The 19,457-nt window shown below is 51.5% G+C and overlaps 1 protein-coding gene across 1 annotated transcript in view; it reads left to right on the top strand.

The window, feature by feature from the left end:
- Nucleotides 1-592: 592 nt before the first annotated feature.
- Nucleotides 593-19,457, top strand: part of MYBL2 (MYB proto-oncogene like 2) — a 30,883-nt gene continuing 12,018 nt past the window's right edge. Inside the window, exons 1-7 of the mRNA XM_055437569.2 lie at nt 593-840; nt 4,415-4,508; nt 8,036-8,107; nt 8,926-9,018; nt 9,169-9,389; nt 11,616-11,778; nt 15,801-16,088. Of these exons, the coding sequence (XP_055293544.1) occupies nt 821-840; nt 4,415-4,508; nt 8,036-8,107; nt 8,926-9,018; nt 9,169-9,389; nt 11,616-11,778; nt 15,801-16,088 (951 nt within the window). The 5' untranslated portion in view covers nt 593-820. The remainder of the gene's footprint in view (nt 841-4,414; nt 4,509-8,035; nt 8,108-8,925; nt 9,019-9,168; nt 9,390-11,615; nt 11,779-15,800; nt 16,089-19,457) is intronic.

Genomic DNA, 19,457 nt, shown 5'->3' with positions numbered 1-19,457 from the left:
GGAGGCTGAAGAGTTTCCTCTCGCTAGGGGCGGGGTGGAGATCTGGCAGAGTGCTATAAACCTGATTGCAGAATATTTTACCCCGAGGGAGAGGACAGAGATTTTAAGTTCTGGAGAGGCAACATCAGGTTTGCTTTTTAGGAGGCTTGCTTTGGGCTGCCAGAACAGGAGCTGGAGCCACTTGAGTTCGAGGCTGGAAAGGAAGAAGGGAGTGGGTTACAAGCCTCAGCCCTGGTCTAGGTCTAGGTGAGGAGGCCGCTTTGGGGTTGGGGGGTAGGGACATAGGAGCTGCTTGGACTAGCGCCGGGCTCTGCACAGGTGGTTTCCCCCGGCCTGACTCTCCCATCCTTGCGGCTCATTCCCTTTTCTCAGTCTTCCCTCCTCCAGGCCTGCCCTACGACTCTTGGCCGGGCCATGCCTCAGTCACCGTGTGGCGGGGTCAAAGCCGCGCCCAGGAGCTCCTTGCCCTGGGAGATTAGGTGCGGGGCCCTCGGGCCCTCAGGCCCCGCCCCGAGCACGACCCTCCCGCTGGCCCCGCCCCGCGTCGCTCGCCGGCCCCGCCCCTGCGCACCAGCCCGCCCGCGCGCCTGGCCCGGGCGGCGCCGACGCGCTTGGCGGGAGATAGAAAAGTGTTTCTGCGAGCGCCGGCAGCAGCCGCGGTCCCCGTGAGCAGCGGCCGGACCTGCGGTCACGCTGACGCCTCGCCACGCGGCCCCGGGGCCCGGAGCGGCCGGAGCAGCTCGCACCCTGACCCCGGCCCGGCTCCCGCTCCGGGCTCGGCCGGCGGGCGGGCGAGCGCGGCGCGGCCCGGGCCGGGGGGATGTCGCGGCGGACGCGCGGGTGAGCGGAGCGGGGCGGCGGAGGGCCCTTCCCCCTCCCCAGGCGCCATCCTCCTCAGCCCCGACCCCTGCCCCCACCGCCGCCCTCGCCGGGGCCCTTCCGAGGCGGGCCGGGCGCGGTTGGGGTCGGCAGAAAACTCCGGTGTCCAGCATCGCCCGACGCGGGCAGACGCCGGGGGTGCGCGCGAAGCCCGGGGGCTCTCGGGGGCCCCTCGCTCGGCACCCCCCGGCCTGCTGGGCCTCGGAGCTGGGGCGGGCGGGTCTCGTGGGACCCGGGCCAAGCCTCGTATGATGTCATTTTGTCTCCCGCCTAATTGCGGGGTGGGGGTGGGACGGTGGTGTCAGCTGGAAGGGCCTTTACCGGGGAGGGAGGCGACCCCTGGAGAAGAAAAATGATTTTCGAAGTCGCGGCGGGTGGGAGGCCAAAGCCTGGAAGACGCTTGTTTCTCAAGCCTTTTGGGCGGTCTGGTTTTGCCGGTGGGCATTTCTTAGCATTCGGGGAAGCACGGAGCACTCCCGGCTCTCTCCCCTGACCTGGGAGAGTTGCTGGGGCCGTGAGGGACTTTTTGGTCCCCTACACCTGGACTCGGGGCCTTGGGTCGGTCTCGCTCCGGAGACCTTCTTCCTGTTCGACATGCGGGGGTGGGGGCAGCTAGGGTTGAAAGCGAGGGGAAGAGAGACTGATGTGTGCCAGCAACCCCTGGGGCGGAGGCAAGAACTGCAGTCTCCATTTTACTTATCCCCCCAGAGTTTGAGTGGCAGAGACAAGCCAGGTCTGTGTGCTCCACCTCCCTGTCTTACACCTGTTCTTTCAGTGTCTGAGTTCTAGGCTTTTCAACCAGTCTGGGAGTCACAGTACAGAACCACAAGGGGTTCTGACCTGTTCCCTCCGAGGATTCATGTATCCCTCCCAGATAGCCTGAAATCCCGCTTCAGGTGGTGTTTGCCTTCACAGGCTCAGCAGATCTGAGAGGCAGTGATTGCTGCTTTCCCTAGAATTCTTCTCAGCAAGGAAACATCTGATCCCTGGGCAGTCACCAGGCACAGGGCGTGTCTTCCTCAGGCCATGGTTTCTCAGGGCAGCTCCAATTCTCAGGAGTTATTTTCTGGGCAGGCGCTTGTCAGGTCCTGAATTTCTGGTTCAGGAAGTGTTCACTCCAGGCAACAAACCCAAAGCCCCTGACAATCTCCAGGTCTCCTACCGTCTATGCCCTGGGGCTCAGTGGAGGAATCCCAGCTCTCGGGTGAGGGATGGATCCTGCACCCTGGAACCCCACAGCGTTCAGTGTGACTCTTTGCTTCTTGCTAGAACTCTCTTCTGCACCAGTGACCTACTTCCTGCTCGGCTTCTGGCTCACCCCAACTGGAGCAGAGCCCAGCACATGCAAGGGCATAGAAAGGGTGTGTGAGACCTCCACGTGGTTGCCACTACTGAATTAGCCTCTGCTTTTCCTGCTGGGATTGTGAGATGAGGACCTGCAGGTGCAGGTTAACCCCTGCGAGCTTCGTGTGTGCGTGCTAAGTCGCTTCAGTTGTGTCTGACTCTTTGCACTCTTAGGGGCTGTAGCCTGCTAGACTTCTCTGTCCGTGAGATTTTCCAGGCAAGAGAACTGGAGTGGGTTGCCATGCCCTCCTCCAGGGGATCTGCCTGACCCAGGGATTGAACCTGTGTCTTTTATGTCTCCTGCATTGGCAGGGGGGTTCTTTACCGCTAGTGCACCTGGGAGCTCAATTTTCACATCTATTAAACAGGGCTAATGAGAATGTATGTGAAGTAGACAGTCATTACCGTGATGGTGATATAAATATATTAAACCTCACAGAATTCTCCCTGCCGTCTGAAGTGTTGTCCCCATTAAATAGAGTATTGGAGCTCCAGAGAGTGTTCACACAGAAATCACTTTGTCCTTGAAGGAACATTTGCTGAGCTTCCATTAGAAGCTGGGTGTCAGAGAACCAAAGATAGTTTCTGTTAGAACAGAGGCCGGGGGCAGTTGATGTTAAAGCCAGCTTCTTTCTGTTATTAGTGTCTTGTAGAATTTTTTCCTCCTATTTTGCGATGGTGGAGTACTCCATGAATTGGGTTGGGAAATGACAAGACAAGGTTGAACTCCAGCTCCTGTGACTGGTGTTGCTGGGTTTGGACTGCGTCTGTCCCTTCCTTACCTAATTCTAAAAGTTGACTTATGTTAGCATTTCTGATCAACTAAGAGACGGCAGCTTTGCATGTTTAGTCATTCATTCCTGTATCTGCCATTTCCAGAGCAAACATTTCTTAAGGCGTTTTGGTGCCATCGTCTAAAGGCAGATACGGAGGTGGAGGTGACCTCTGTCCTGGTTGTCAAGGAGATAGGCAGTTGCAACCTAAGAGTCTATGTTATAAGGCAGGAGGATTTCTGAGGTGCTGTGGGGAGTGTGGGAGTGACTAGGGAGATGCTGAGAAGGGGAAAGGAGTGTGGCTGCAGAAGGAAGTCCTCTTCCTTCTTTTGACACCTGACCTGTGCTTGCAGACTCATAGACTTTTCCTACTTAAAAATGCATGACTGAGGAATGTCCCTGACAGAGGTCCACCTGAGTTGGGAGGGTGCTCCAGTGAGGGCCAGACATCCCTGGGGGTGGATAGCGTGATCTTCATTTTTTTAACCATTAAACCATGTAAATAGGAAGATTTTGGAGTGACTTGGAAAGTTACTTGTTAGAAAATAAAAACATCCAGAATTCAAAGTTGCTTGTACTCTGATTTTTTGCTCCATAAATTAGGCCTGTGTGTAGGCAGGGACTGAGAAGGGGTGTGCAAAAATGGACCTAGTTACTGAGGTAATATATTTTGTTTTTTAATACATATTTCTTTGGCTGTGCTGGGTCTTAGTTGCAGCACGCAGAATCTCTAGGAACTCTCACTTGCAGTGTGTGAGATCTAGTTCCCTGACCAGGGCTTGAACCAGACTTGCTGCATTGGGAACATGGAGCCCCACGGAAGTCCCTGAGATAATGTATTTTAAATGGTTTTCTCAGATAACCAATATTTCTTAAAATCCTGGTGCATAATGATTACATACATCTTTGGCTTTAATCCTTAAAATACCCATGCAAGTTAAAGTTTTGTTACTGAAAAGGAATTATGAAATGGGTATCTGGTGTTGAATATCCTAATATTCTTGGTGAAATCTTTTTTTCTTGTAGCTTTTGAAGTCATAAGGGTGTTAGTGAAAAGACAAGAATAAAGAAAAAATAGACCATAACTCTATTTCTTCTTTTAATATTTATTTTTATTTCTTTGGCTGTGGTTGGTCTTAGTTGCCACATGTGGGATTTAGTTCCCTGACAAGGGATCAAACCTGCGCCCCCTGCATTGGGAGCTCAGAATCTTAGGCACCAGGGAAGTCCTCAACCCCATTTCATCAAAAACTTTTCAGAAAGGGGGAGGCTGGAAGTACCTACATTTGTACCTACAGTAGAAACCCACCTCCTTGAAACCTTTCCCTTGAGGTCACTTGCCTCTGTCCACACTGTCCGTCTATCAGGCGGCAGCCCTTAGAGATGCATATCCTTGACTTTTGGCTTTTTCCCCACAGTGAGGAGCTGGATGAGCTGCACTACCAGGACACAGATTCGGATGTGCCAGAGCAGAGAGACAGCAAGTGCAAGGTCAAGTGGACCCAGGAGGAGGTGAGTGACACTGAGGGCAGTTGCGGGGAGTGGACCTGATGGCAGCTGTAGAGTTCGGGGGGCCAGACTGAGAACTGAACCTGGGGTGTGTCTGCCTGATGCCCCGACCAGTGTGATGAAGGGGAGGCGCTGTTGAAAGAAGCCAGCGGGCCCTCTGTTTCTCTCTGATTCTTCTCAGAGCATTCCTGGACCCTGTCAGTATTGCAGACTCTGGGAGGGATGTGTCTCTGAGGACCAGCAATTGCTGTCTCTGGGAAGCTGGTGTGTTCTGTCCTGTATTTATCTGGCTTCTTTTGTTCAGCGTAATGTTGCATGATTCAGTACTTTGTTCATTTTTTCTTGCTGAATAGTATTCCATTGTATGGCTAGACCGTGGTATGTTTCACTTGTTGATGGGCATTTTGGCTGTTTACAGAATTTGCCTATTGTGTCTAGAGCTGCTATGAAAATTCTTGCCTAAGTATTTTTGAGGATTATGTTTTCATTTCTCTAGGCGGGATACTTAGGGATGCTCATGGAGTAGGTATATGTTTAGTTTTATAGACTGTCAGGTCTTTTTGTAACTTGACTGTACCATGTTAAACTCCTATTGGCCTTATCTTTTTATTCTACCTCTGTTTTCCTGGATGTGTTTAGTTGTCAGTCTCTCCCCCCAACCCCCTCTTAACTTACTGTTTGAGTTGTGAAACACTTTTAAATCATAAAAGATGTTTTTTCACAGGAGTGCTAGGCCAGCCTTTTCTGTTTATCCCACTGTAGACCAGGGACTATATTCCGCTCTTGTGGTCTTAGGAGACCAGACAAGATGGGGTCCCTACCCCAGAGCATCTCTCTCTGCCTGGGATGGAGAAATAAGACCACACACAAGGCCCGTGGACGTGCTGTGGCCATCCCAGTGCTGGCAGGACTGACGTTCTTTATGCCCACCGTGGTGTCTCCTATCTTACACTAAGCCTTCTGGATGTAAGAGGTGCCTGTTATTGTCTGAAATGCCTTTAGAAGTTGAGTGTACTGTTGTCTGAGAGATTAAGGAACGCTTCATGGGTGAGGATTTGGAAATTCAGCAATCAGGGAGGTATGCAAAATGGTGGGTAAATCAGAACAGGAAAGGGGTTGTAGGTGGGAAAAGGCAAATAGAGGGGCCCTGGTGTGGCTGGAGGGAAGGGTCCTTGAAGAGTTTTTGAAAAGGTTGATTTAGACGGAAAGATAGAACAGGGTCCAAGGAGGAAGGCCTTGAAGGTTGGGCTCAGAGACGGAGGCTTGCTCAGCTGGCAGGGAGAAGTCAGTGACGATTTTTAAAGCAGATGAATGATGTGACCGTAGCCCGGCTTCAGGGAGCTGGTCTACTGGATGTAGGGTGGATAAGAGATCTGGGGCAGCCTGAGGCTGAGTGAGCAGGGAAGGGCGCCACGTTGTTCAGACAGAGGATGGCTGTGGAGGGACGAGGGCAGTGCAGGTAGGAGTTGACAGGTGGAGGGGCCAGTGGGGTCCGGGAGGAATTGGAGAGGCGGGAAATTGTCCACCCCCGTTGTCAGGGAGGATGGTGGTGCTGGAGATGGACCCAGGGGACACGGGCAGAAGGCAGGAGTTGGCCTGACCCGGTGGGATGGGCAGCCAGGGAGAGTGTCCGGAGCTGACTGTGGATGTGGGCTGGCCCCGCAACAGGATTTATGGGGACTTTGTCCAGCTGGTGCCGGGCTGTGGCCAAGCTGCAGTTGAGGGTCTGGATGTCTGTGGTGGCCTTTTTTTTTTTCCTGCCTGGGAGAGAGAGAGTGTGAAAAAACACCTAATGTTAAACCATTGTAACTGTTTTTAAGTGTATGTTCAGTACATGAGGTGTATTCTCACTGTGCAGCAGATCTTTGGAACGGTCATCTTGCAAAAAAAGCTGAATCATTAAGCACTAGTTTTCCCCATCTCCTCCCACTAGCCCGTGGCAACCACCTTGTTCCACTTTCTGTTTTTGATTTCTTTTTTGATTTGGCTGCACTGGTGGTCTTTGTAGCACAGGGGATCATGTTTTAGGTGCCACATACAGGGTCATTAGTTGCAGCATAGTGATTCTAGTTTCCTGATCAGGGATTGAACCTGGGCCCCCTGCATTGGGAGCACAAATCTTAGCCACTGGACCACCAGAGAAAGTCCCTGGTTTTTATTTTTGACTACTTTAGAGTCTTCATATGAGTGGGCTTAGACTGTCTTTGTCCTTTTGTGTCTGGCTTATTTTGCTTACATAATGTCCTCAAGGTTCATCCATGTTGTAGCTTGTAACAGAATTTCCTTGTTTTAAGGCTCAGTATGGTGATGGACAGGGAGGCCTGGCGTGCTGTGATTCATGGGGTTGCAAAGAGTCGGACACGACTGAGCAACTGAACTGAACTGAATGTTCCACTGGATGGATAATACTACATTTTCTCTATATATAAAGTTTAAAAAAACCAGTTTGGGGATTCCCTGGCCATCCAGTGGTTAGGACTGCAAGCTTTCACTGTGAGGGCCTCAGTTCAATCCCTGATTGGGGAACTGAGAACCCTGCAAGTTGCAGGGGGTAAAAACGGTCAGTTTGCTGGAGGAATATTTTACACTCAGTCAGCTACAACTGTTGAAGTACAATCCAGTGAGTTTCAGTGATGTGCTGCTGTGAAACTCACAGCAACACCACCTTGTAGGGAGTTCCCATCACCCCAGGCATCTCTTGCTCCCTGCTGTTCATTTCTCCCACCCACCAACCAACCCTGACCAGACACCACTGACTGTCTTTTTGTCCCTGTAGCTTAGTTTACCTTTTCTAGAAGTTCCTCTGCACAGAATTAAACAATATGTACTCTTATGTCTGACTTCTTTCTCTCATCTTAATGATACTGTGATTTTAATGTTGTTGCGTGAATCAGTAGTTTATGTTCAGGAGAATGTTCTAACAGGTACTGTTTTCCCTTCCAAGTGCCCACGTTTGCCTATCTCCAGGGCTGGGTCACCATCGCCTCTGGCCTGGGTGCCTGTAATGGCCTCCTCCTCCTTTCTGCCCTCCTATAGCTGCCAAAGTGAAGTTCACAGCAAGCATGTTGGACTGTGACCACCTGTCAGCGGTGATGCTTCAGTGCATCAGTGGCTTTGCATGACGCAGAGGCCTGAATCAACCCTGCGTGTGGTCTGGTCCCCGCCGACCCTGCCCCCACCCCCAAATCCTCTTGCCTCCTTCTCGCCTGCTTCCTGCAGCCTAGCCTCACTAGAGTCCCTTGGATCCCCCATAGGTCTCATTGCCCATCTCTCCATCCCTGCAGCACAGAGTGGCCCTCCTTTTGTTTGTAGGAGCCTTTGATTAGTGTCTGCTTCCTCCTAGACTTTAAGTCCCAAAAGTTGAGCAGCTCTGATGCTGGTGTGCCTGGCGCATAGTTAGATAATCACTTCATGACGTGAATGGATGAATGAGACTGTTCTCTTTGTTGGAGGGAGGGTGGGTCTCAGTCCAGAGCAGCCGCTTTCTGCCGGCATGTGAGCTGAGCCCTCTGTCTTCCTGGCTTTGGCAGGACGAGCAGCTGAGGGCCCTGGTGAAGCAGTTTGGACAGCAAGACTGGAAGTTCCTGGCCAGCCACTTTCCTGTGAGTGCAGACCTCCTGCCACCCGCTCCCCTGGGCAGGGGCCCTGGGAGAGACTTGGTATCAGGGAGAAGAAAGGGGAGTTCCTTACCAAGCGCTCCCCCAGCTCTCCCAACAAAACAACCTTCCAGCCTCCTGAGGCCCTTCTACCCAAACTGGAATCAGGTGCACCCTGATGTAAGCGTCTCCACGTGGCAGCCTCTGGGTGCCTGGGGGCCTTAGGCTTCATGATCATGTGTCATATCGGTGGCATATTTGCATTTCTTCCTGCAAGTCACTGATGAGTTGCTGCTCAGTTTCTCAACCATGAAACTGAACCTGAGAGGAAATGATGCTTGAGCAGGCTTCATGGTGAGGCCCCCGCAGAGCTGACTGGAGCCAGCATGTCCAGCATCTAGAGCCTCCTGGTGCTACGGGTCCCCCCTAGGGTCCCCCACCCCCAGCTCTGCAGGTGGCCGACAGGGAGGGGATGTGACAGGAGCTGCTGTTGGCTTTCCTGGCTTGTCTGGCGGCTCGGGGACCAGGTCGCCATACCCTCCAGCCCCATTCCGCACTCTCTGTCCTCTGCGGGGTCTGAAACCTTCAGGGAAACAGCCCCTCTCGGGAGCAAGCGAGAATCCCTGGTGTAGCCCGCAGGCTGGCACAGGGCGGCTGTGGGCATTGGCTCCGCACAGGGTTCTGAGTTTGCCTGCTTCCAGCCAGGCCCGCTTGTAGCAAAGGGAAGCACAGCGTCCTGGCCCGTGGGTGTGTTTTGTGGTCGTTCTGGGAACAAGGCAGGGCCACAGGCCAGGAGTTCTCAAGGATGCCTGTCCTCTTCCCAGAACCGCACTGACCAGCAGTGCCAGTACCGGTGGCTGCGGGTCTTGAATCCAGACCTCGTCAAAGGGCCATGGACCAAAGAGGAGGACCAGAAGGTAATGCCTGGGTCTGGGCCTGCCACACCGTGGCCTTCACGCTCCCTGGGGGCGGGGGGCGGGACCGAGGATGACATCCCATTGGCGGGTGATAGGCTGGGAAACGGCGGGTGGGGGGTCCCGGTGGCCTCACAGCGTCTTTCCCCCAAGGTCATCGAGCTGGTCAAGAAGTACGGCACGAAGCAGTGGACGCTGATCGCCAAGCACCTGAAGGGCCGGCTGGGCAAGCAGTGCCGTGAGCGCTGGCATAACCACCTCAACCCCGAGGTGAAGAAGTCCTGCTGGACAGAGGAGGAGGACCGCATCATCTGCGAAGCCCACAAGGTGCTGGGCAACCGCTGGGCCGAGATCGCCAAGATGCTGCCGGGGAGGTGAGCCGCCTGCTGGGGTCAGGGCATCCCCTGGCCTTTGTGGGGATGTTCAAGGCCCAGTCCGATTTCTCTGGCATTGTTCACTTTCCTCAGAAGAAGAGTCCTTCAGATTCTTGCCTCAGGTGATGCAGGGACCTGGCTGCTGGGAGACTGAAGCGGGGTGGCCTGGGCCTGGGGGCCTCCTGTTTGCCGTGCGGGTTCTCATCTGGTCCCACTTTTGGCTTCGTGCCCTGGCCATGGTTGCATGTGTGCTAAGTCGCTTAAGACCCCATGGATGTAGCCCGCCAGGTTTCTCTATCCTGGAATTCTCCAGGCAAGAATACTGGAGTGGGTTGCCGTGCCCTCCTCCAGGGGATCTTCCCGATCCAGGGATCAAACCCATGTCTCTTGGATCTCCTGCATTGACAGGCAAGTTCTTTACCACTGGTGACACCTGATAAGCCATGTGGCCTGGGTTGTCTGGTCTTTTTTTTTTTTTTATAAAAGAGAATAAGTCTCTTTCCTCCTGCCTGTGAGATCAGGGCCAGGATATGGATGTCCAAGGCACTGCGCTGTTTTCACTGGACTCCTCACTGGGCCTGGCCGCTCCAAGCACTGGGCCTCTCGGGGTTCTGCAGGGAGAACTGGAACGACTTGGGACTTGGGCTGCAATCTTACCAGATCTTCCAGGGTCAACTCCAGTCTCCCGAGTTGCTCCCCATAATTGCTTTCCATCTTCTGGAAACCATAAAAATCTCTTATTCACCACTACCATCTACCCTGCTCTCTTGTCTGTATACTTTGTGTGTGTGTTGATCACACAGTATAACATGCGAGATCATCGTAGTTCCCTGACCAGGGATTAAACCCATGCCCCCTGCCTTAGGAGTGCTGCATCCTAATCACTAGCCCTGTCCATGTACAATTTTATTTTGCTTTATTTTTAATCTTTTCTTTACCATGGCATTGTGGTGCCGTGGTAAATGGCATGGAGGGAAATGAGATACCCGATGGCCTGTTTTCCCTGGAGTCTGAAATCATCTGTTTCCAAACTCAGACCCAAGTGTATTAATCCTTTTGGTGCTTCCTCTAACCCTTGGATTGGAGACTCTTCCCTGTGTGGCCAGCCTGATCTGGCTGATGCCACCAGCCTCACCTTGATCCGCAGTCACTCTCGCTCACCTGTTGGGCTTTGCGCTACTCTGCTCTCCTCCCACCCACAGACACGGAGCCTGGACGCCCTCTGTGTCCTGCTCCTGGTAGCCTGGACGCCCCCTGCCTTGTGCCCACTGTGTAGCCAGCTCGCTCTCATCCTTGGGTTTTTGGTGGGGAATGTTGTTTTCTCGGGGAAGGTTTGTCTGTCCTTCCCGACCGTGGTGAGTCCCTGGCCACCTCCCTGTAGTGCCCAGACCCTCCTCTGAGACTGGTGGCTCAGTCAAGCTGTTCCTCTGGTGGAAAAGCACTCAGCTCAGAGCCCCAGAGAGGGCATTGTCTCCGTGTGTCCACGCTTCTGCACTGCTGTGACCTGTGTGCCCTGAGGCTGCTCGTGCCGATGCTGCTGTGTGCCTCCACAGTTCCGTGCTTCTCTGCATTGTCCTGCCTTCCACTCCTGCTCTGTCCTGCTCCACCGTGCACCCATCGGCTTCTCTCCATCACACTTCCCTGCACCCCTGTACCGCGTGTGACCCTCCCTGCTTCTACGTGTCACTACTCTGATTTACGCAACTGTACGTGTTTCCTCTTTAATCGTTAACAAGTGATGGAGGAGGAAGTGAGCTGATTCTCTAGATTAAAAAGCCAAGGCTCAGAGTAGTCAGCAGGGTACCCTGTGTCCTCCTGCTCTGCCCTCTTTGGCCATTTCTATCTATGGGAGGTGATCAGGGCTCGTGTCTGAGGTCCCTGAGCCTCAGGACAGGGGCCAGCAGCCAGCAGCTTGCTTCCAGTTTCTACAGATGCTCAGTGAGCCGGGAAGGGACTGACAGTTGCTGGAACACATCAATGTTAGGATTTTTACCCTTTCGGCTGAATAAGATGTTTGCTTACTTGGCAGAGGTGTGTGGGAATACTCCGTAAATCATGCCAGGCTGCAGGCATGTCAGACTTCGTCTTAGAGCTGAGAGCCCTTAGAGGTCCTCAGGTTGAACCCTCCTTGACAGAGGCTGGAGCTCAGCTCAGGGAGGCTAATGATGTGCCCGGTGGGGTGCGGGCCACAGGGCTGGGGTCACAGGTCCCAGTTGGCCCCTGCAGGACGGACAATGCTGTGAAGAATCACTGGAACTCCACTATCAAGAGGAAGGTGGACACGGGAGGCTTCCTGAGTGAGTCCAGAGACAGCAAGCCCCCCATGTACTTGCTGCTGGAGCTGGAGGACAAGGACAGCCGCCAGAGTGCCCCGTCCTCGGAAGGCCAGGTGAGCGGCGGGGGTCGGAGCTCGGGAGGGGCTTGGCCATTGTGCTTGGGGCACTTTGCATCAACACCTGCTCCTCCCTTTTCACCCGTTCCCACGGTTGTTCTTTAATCCTGCAGGAGGGTCTGTGTGGCCACATGTCTCTCACGAGGGCCTTTCCCTGTGACACCTGTGTCCACGCTTGGCACTCACCTGCCCACAGATGCAGGATGCAAAAGCCAGCATCAGGGAGGGTCAGGCGGGGGAGGCCTTCAGGCTCCTCCTCTCGTCATCAATGGCTTCCTTCCCACCTGTTGCTCTCTAAGGCTTTTTCATAGTAAAAGCATGTGTGTACTTTAAAATCAGATGTGTCAAGGTGCAATCACAGTAAAATTCATCATTTCCTGTGGAGGTCAGGACCGAAACAGTCATGTCGCCACCACTGCAGTCAGGATGCGGAATGTCCCCGTTACCCCCCAGGCTCTTATACCCCTTTCAGCCCAGAATCTCCCATCCTTAGTCCCTGGCACCCTTCATCAATTTTTTAATCTCTGTAATTTTCTAAAAAGTCATATAAATGAAATAATATGGTGTCACATTTATCATTGTTAACATCTCACATCCCTCGTGGCTCAGCTGGATGCGGGAGACCTGGGTAGGATCCGTGGGTTGGGAAGATCCACTGGAGAAAGGCTCCACTCCAGTGTTCTGGCCTGAAGAATTCCATGGACTGTATAATCCATGGAATGGATTCGCAAAGAGTTAGATACGACTGAGTGACTTTCACTTTCACATCCTACACCCCAGCGCACACTTTTAAAAAATTGAAGTTTCAGTTCAGTTGCTCAGTGGCATCCAACTCTTTGCGACTCCATGGACTGTAGCACGCCAGGCCTCCCCGTCCATCACCAACTCCCCGAGTTTACTCAAGCTCATGTCCATTGAGTCAGTGATGCCATCCAACCGTCTCATTCTCTGTTGCCCCCTTCTCCTCCTCCCTTGGTAGTAAGTGTTGGCATATGCATTAAACAGTATATCCGTTCTCTCTGGACGTTGGCATTTATAGACTCAGTCTAGAGCCTTATAGGCTTGTTTCTAACCCTACAATGATCACTGTATTATTTTTGAAGCACGGAAACAATTTATAATTGCAAGCATTGAGCAGTGAGGTGATCCCATACACCACAGAAAAGGTGAGTGTTTTCTGGCAGGCAGTCTAGCAAAATGCATTCAGGTTTTTAAAGAATGTGTTTACCTACCTCAAGGAACTTCTTAAGAAAGAAGTGAGCAAATGAGCAGTGATTTAGCTATGAGGATAGTCATTAAAGTTCTGTTTCTAACAATAAAAAGTCGAATGTTAACCTTAGTTAAATTACCAGCACTATAGAATCATTAAAATGACAGTGGAGAGGAATGGGTGAGGCTGGACCTGTGAGGTCCAGATCCAGGTCTGTGCACCGCCTTGGGCCAGCAGGGCCAGCCCCCCAGACACACAACATCAGGGGGTGTTTTATGTAAGATTAGACCTTCAGTTCAGTCACTCAGTCGTGTCTGACTCTTTGCAATCCCATGGACTGCCTCACACCAGACTTCCCTGTCCATCACCAGCTCCCAGAGCTTATTCAGACTCACGTCCATTGAGTCAGTGATGCCATCCAACCATCTTACCCTCTGCCGTCCCCTTCTCCTCCTGTCTTCAGTCTTTCCCAGCATCAGGGTCTTTTCAAATGAGTCAGTACGTCGCACCAGATGGCCAAACTATTGGAGTTTCAGCTTCAGCATCAGTCCTTCCAATGAATATTCTAGACTGGTTTCCTTTAGGATGGACTGGTTGGATCTTCTTGCTGTCTTACAAATGGGCTTCCCTGATGGCTCAGTGGATAAAGAATCTACCTGCAATACAGGAGACATAGGAAATGTGGGTTCAATCCCTGGGTTGGGAAGATCCCCTGGAGGAGGAAATGGCAGCCCACTCCAGTATTCTTGCCTGGGAAATCCCATGGACAGAGGAGCCTGGTGGACTCCAGTCCATGGGGTCACAAGAGTCAGACAAAACTTGGCGACTAACCACCAGTTTTACAAACAGCTTTTTCTCCTCGTGTCTCCCCCCGTCATGCGTGTGCAGACCTCTGCCTCACTCTGGAATCTGTCATGTCATCGTCATATCTTGTGTTGATGAACATCTCATCACCATGCATGCTGCAGTGAACATCACTGTTCACATTCCTGGCACATGTGCCTTTCTACGTGTGTGGAATGCTTAGTCGAACAGTGTAGATATTTGAAATAGTCATAAAGTGAAAGTCACTCAATCGTGTCAGACTCTATGCGACCCCATGGACTATACAGTCTGGAATTCTCCAGCCAGAATACTGGAGTGGGTAGCCTGTTCCTTCTCCAGGGGATCTTCCCAACCCAGGGATTGAACTCAAGTCTGCATTACAAGCAGATTCTTTACCAGCTGAGCCACAAGGGAAGCACATTTTCATAAGGCATTGCCAAATTCCCACTCAAAGGGCAGTGTCATTCTGTTGCAGCAGTAAGTGGAGCTGCCTGTTTCCCCACACTGGTCACCGCTGGCTCAGATCTTACAGAATGTCTTTGCCACATTTATGAGCAGGACACGACTGAAGTGACTTAGCAGCAGCAGCAGTGCAATATCATTGTGTCACTTACATTTCTTTACTAGTGAGGTTGACCATTTTCTCTTTTTTTAATTAATACTTTATTTTATTTATTCTGTTTTAGCCACAGTGTGCAGCCTGCAAGATCCTAGTTCCCCAACCGGGAATTGAACTTTTGCCCCTGCATTGGGAGTGCAGTCTTAGCCATTGGGAGTCTCACGTGTGCTGTGTTCAAGGCTTCTCGGGCTGTCAGGTTAACATGTCAAAGCTTGTTTCCAGGATTCTGCCAGGAGAACTATGGCCACAAACGATCTTCCTCAATTTCTTTTTTCTTTTCCTGTCACAAAATTAGTATCCACTCCTTTTTCAAACCTTCGTTTTGAAATAATACCAAACATACAAAATAGTTGCAAGAAGAGTGCTCTCCTATACCCTTTACTGGATTCATTAACTTTTAACTTTGGTCAGATTTGCTTTATCTTTCTCTATATGCGTATATATATTTTTTAACCTGAGCTATGTGAGAGTTGGCCCCATACATTGTGCCCTTTATCCCTTAATACTTGAATTGTATTTCCTAAGAATAAGGACATTCACCAGTGTACCTTCAGTACACACTTGGAATTTAACTACTTTAGGAATTTTAACTAATCTTCCATCCAGATTCCATTTTTTTCCTGCCCATGATCCAGTCCAGGATTAGACACTGTTTTGTTGTCCTGTCTCTTTGATCCACTTTAGCCTTTCATGGTACTGATACTTTTGAAGCATAAGGTCAGGCTTTGTTGTTGTTGAGCTGCTAAGCTGTGTCTGAATCTACGACCCCATGGACTATAGCACGCCAGGCTTCCCTGCCCTTCACTATCCCAGAATTTGCTCAAGTTCATGTCTGTTGAGTCGGTCATGCCATCCAACCATCTCATCCTCTGCTGCCCCCTTCTCTTCCTGCCCTCAATCTTCCCCAGCATCAGTGAATTGTCTCTTCGCATGGGTGGCCAAAGTATTGGAGCTTCAGCTTCTCTATCAGTCAGTCCTTCCAGTGAAAATTCAGGGTTGCTTTCCTTCAGGATTGACTAGGTTGATCTCCTTGCTGTCCGGAGGACTCCCAACAGTCTTCTCTAACTCCACCGTTCAAAAGCATCAATTTTTCAGCACTCAGCCTTCTTTATGGTCCAACTCTCACATCCATACCTGAGTACTGGAAAAACTATATTTTTTGACTAGACAAACCTTTGTCAGAAAAGTGATGTCTCTGCTTAGTTATGTTATAGACTGTCTTTCAATTTGGGTTCACTTGAGTTTCCTTATCAAGTGATAAGGTTGATAGGCTTCTGATAAAGTTCAGATGGTGCATTTTTGCTGAAACACGGCACAGTTTGTATCTCATAATGAGAAACCCAAACTGCATGTCCTGTGTCCCAGGGAAGTGTCATGACCAGCTGGCCCCCGGCGTTCCCTGTCCTGAAGGAAGAGGAGAGCAGCGAGGAGGAGGTCATGGCGGCCGCCCCTGCCCAGGAGCAGGAGCCCGTCCCCGCAGAGCTGGACGGAGTGCAGACCCCAGAGCCCCTGGAGGACTTCCCCAAGCGTGAAGACCAGGAAGGCTCCTCACCAGAGACCAGCCTGCCCTACAAGTGGGTGGTGGAGGCTGCCAACCTCCTCATCCCGGCTGTGGAGTCCGGCCTCTCGGAAGCCCTGGACTTGATCGAGTCGGTAATGTTCGTAGCGGGACTTCCCGATGGGCCCTGAGCACCCCTGTCAGGGAGCACTCGTCTCACTGACGTGGCTGAGCCGATGCCGAGCACCCGGCCAGGGCCTGGCAGCCCCAAGAGAGTGGCTGTGCCATCTTCAGGGAGCTCCTGACTCACCCGTAAAGCCCAGGGTGGTGGGGCAGGCTCCCCAGTGCAAGTGGGGGACAGAGTCCTCAGGGAATGGGGGGGTGTGGAGTCCATAGTAGCAGATGTGGAGGGTGTTCGTGATAGCACCGATGGTCAGGTTTCCTGGAGAGGACCCCTGGAAGAGCAGGGGTTTGGGGCTGCGGCGGTGAGCGCGTCCTGGTTACTCAGGGAGAGCCGCCCCTGAGCCACACTGGCTGTGGCCTGTGCCCCTTGGGGAGGGACTCTGGTGGGGGCTGTGCTTCTTGGTGTGACTTCATAGCTCTGTCCGCCAGGCCTGAGGTGTGGAGTGGGTTTCAGGAGGTGGTGGGCAAGAGGCTGGTGACTAGTGGGGCAGAGGGGTTCAGGGGGCAGCACCCACCCAAGCCTTCCTGCTTAGGCTTCCTCTTATTAGCTGAGAATAACGATGCTGTTCATTGAACATCTGCTAAATATCAGGCTGTGGGCTTAATGTGCAGTCCACATGGTATCTTGGGAGGGGTGTCTTTTCTGTGTTTTTGGAGATGAGGCTCAGAGAGATCAGATAGTGTACCCAAGGTCACACAGCAAGTGAGGTGCTGAGGTCTTAACCGTCGTGCCCAGTGTCCTGCCCAGTGAGGGGTTAGACTGTGAAGTCGGTCTCAGGGGGCTGCCTGCTCAGACCCTCTGGCTCTGGGTTTCCCCTCTTGTCACAGTGGCAGGAACTCTGGTGTCTCCTCCACTAGAATGGATTTCAGAGTTAGCTGTGTGTGTCAGTCTGTTCAGCAAACTGCGCTGGGCCCACTGAGGGCAGGTTGAGATGCGCGCTGTCCTGCCCTGCTGGAGCTTCACCGTGTTGCCTCGGGCTGTCCTCACACTGTTATCTCAGGCACCTGTCGTGTCCCAGTCCTGGAGTTCCTTCTGTGATTAAAGTTTCTAACTCCTGAGTGCCTGCCACGTGCCTGGCTTGCTACTTGCTGCCTCTCTGTATGTTCTCAGTCCTTTAACAGTGTGTGAAGGGGGTTGGGTGGTGGACTCAGCTCAGGCTCAGAGAGGTTAGGAGGCTTATCCAGCATCACACAGCTGGTGAGTGCCGAGCTCGGGCTGTCTCCACGATGACCTTAGCTGCAGAAACACTGCCATCCGTCCCCCGGGCCAGTCCTTGACACGTATGCTCGGGTCTGTTAGATGCCATGAATTCCAGGGGCCCCTGCACTGTTGGCGTTCCATGCTGGGAGGTGGCCCTGGAGTCAGCACTTCCTGAGCTGCCCTCCACCTTCAGGAATGAACTTGCCAGGCTCCTGCAAGTCCCAGGGACCAGAAATCACCACTGGGGTTCCTGTCCATTCAGGGCCAGATGCCCAGGGACCAGAGTGGAGACTTCTGTCTCCAGAAGCCCTAGGGCTAGGTTGTAATTAACTGGACAAAGGCAGAAAGGACCCAAGCGTTCCTCTCAGAATTACTCTTAGGACCTTAGTGACCTTAGGAGGATCATACCCTCTCTGATTTGGCTGCCTTGGGTTGAGAGGGAGAGGGTAATACTCCCTCAGCAGGGTGGCTGGGGGGTGGATACAGTTTAGTTGAAGCACCCAGTGAGGTGCCGTGATGTACAGGCTCCTGGAGCCCAGGGCCACCTCCTGTCTGGGAACGTGGCTGGCAAATGAAGACCTTTCATCCTGCTCATGGTCTTTGGCCCAGGTCTTCACTTCCAGGTGTCTGTCAAGAAACAGAGAAGGTTTATGTCCAAGATGTTCATAAAGAACATCTGTTTTTAATCTTTAAGAATTAGGAGGAAGAACCCAAATGTCCAACAGAAGGGGACTGAGTAACGTATATTCAAATGATAGAACATTTTTCAGCTGTAAGAATTATTATAAAAGTTAATGTTTTTGCTATAACAACAACTAAAGTCTACTGATGGTAAACATTAAACTTTGGTAACAGAAGGAGGTGCTTGCATTATTCCAGCTCTACATAAATTTTAAATGGAAGAAGAAGCAAAATAGAAATGATTTATGCTAAAGTTAGGAACGTTGAAAATACGAACTATTTAGGGACACACGTAAGTGTTAATTGATAAAGAAATGCTTTAAGATGGTCAGTACTTAGTTTCAGCAGTGATTTCCTGCATGCAGCGGAGGTTTGCCAGGTAGACCTGGAACTTTAGTGATAAGGTTTTATTTGTTAGGCTTCTTGATGGGCATATGAATTTTCTTTTTTTTTTACGATTTTTTTTTAATTGGAGGTTAATTATTTTACATTATATTGGTTGGTTTTGCCATACATTGACATGAATCCGCCCCGGGTGTACATGAGTTCCCCTTCCTGAACCCACCTCCCTCCTCCCTTTATCCTCCTTCTGGGTCATCCCCACACACAAGCCCCAAGCATCCTATAACATGCCTCGACCCTGAACTGGTGATTTGTTTCACATATGACAACATACATGTTTCAATGCCATTCTCCCAAATCATCCCACCCTCACCCTCTCCCACAGAGTCCCAAAGACTGTTCTATACATTTGTGTCTCTTTTGCTGTCTCGTATACAGGGTTATCATTTGCATCTTTCTAAATTCCATATATATGCGTTAGTATACTGTATTGGAGAAGGAAATGGCAACCCACTCCAGTATTCATGCCTGGAAAATCCCATGGACCAAGGAGCCTGGTGGGCTACAGTCCATGGGGTCGCAAAGAGTTGGCCACGACTGAGCGACTTCACTTCATACTGTATGGGTGTTTTTCTTTCTGGATTACTTCACTCTGTATAATAGGCTCCAGTTTCATCCACCTCATTAGAACTGATTAAAATGCATTCTTTTTAATGGCTGAGTAATACTCCATTGTGTATATGTACCACAGCTTTCTTATCCATTCGTCTGCAGATGGACATCTAGGTTGCTTCCATGTCCTGGCTATTATAAACAGTGCTGCAGTGAACATTGGAGTACATGTGTCTCTTTCAATTCTGGTTTCCTCGGTGTGTATGCCCAGAAGTGCGATTGCTGGATCATATGGCAGTTCTATTTCCAGTTTTTTGAGGAATCTCCACACTGTTCTCCATAGTGGCTGTACTAGTTTGCATTCCCACCAACAGTGTAAGAGGGTTCCCTTCTCTCCACACCCTCTCCAGCATTTATTGCGTGTAGACTTTTGGATAGCAGCCATTCTGACTGGTGTGAAATGGTATCTCATTGTGGTTTTGATTTGCATTTCTCTCATTATGAG

This window comes from Moschus berezovskii, chromosome 15, assembly GCF_049115385.1.
Source record: "Moschus berezovskii isolate FMDL1 chromosome 15, NW_MosBer_1.0, whole genome shotgun sequence".
Taxonomy (NCBI): domain Eukaryota; kingdom Metazoa; phylum Chordata; class Mammalia; order Artiodactyla; family Moschidae; genus Moschus; species Moschus berezovskii.
The sequence above is the reverse complement of the archived record's forward strand: the minus strand, read 5'-3'. Positions and strand labels throughout refer to the sequence as shown.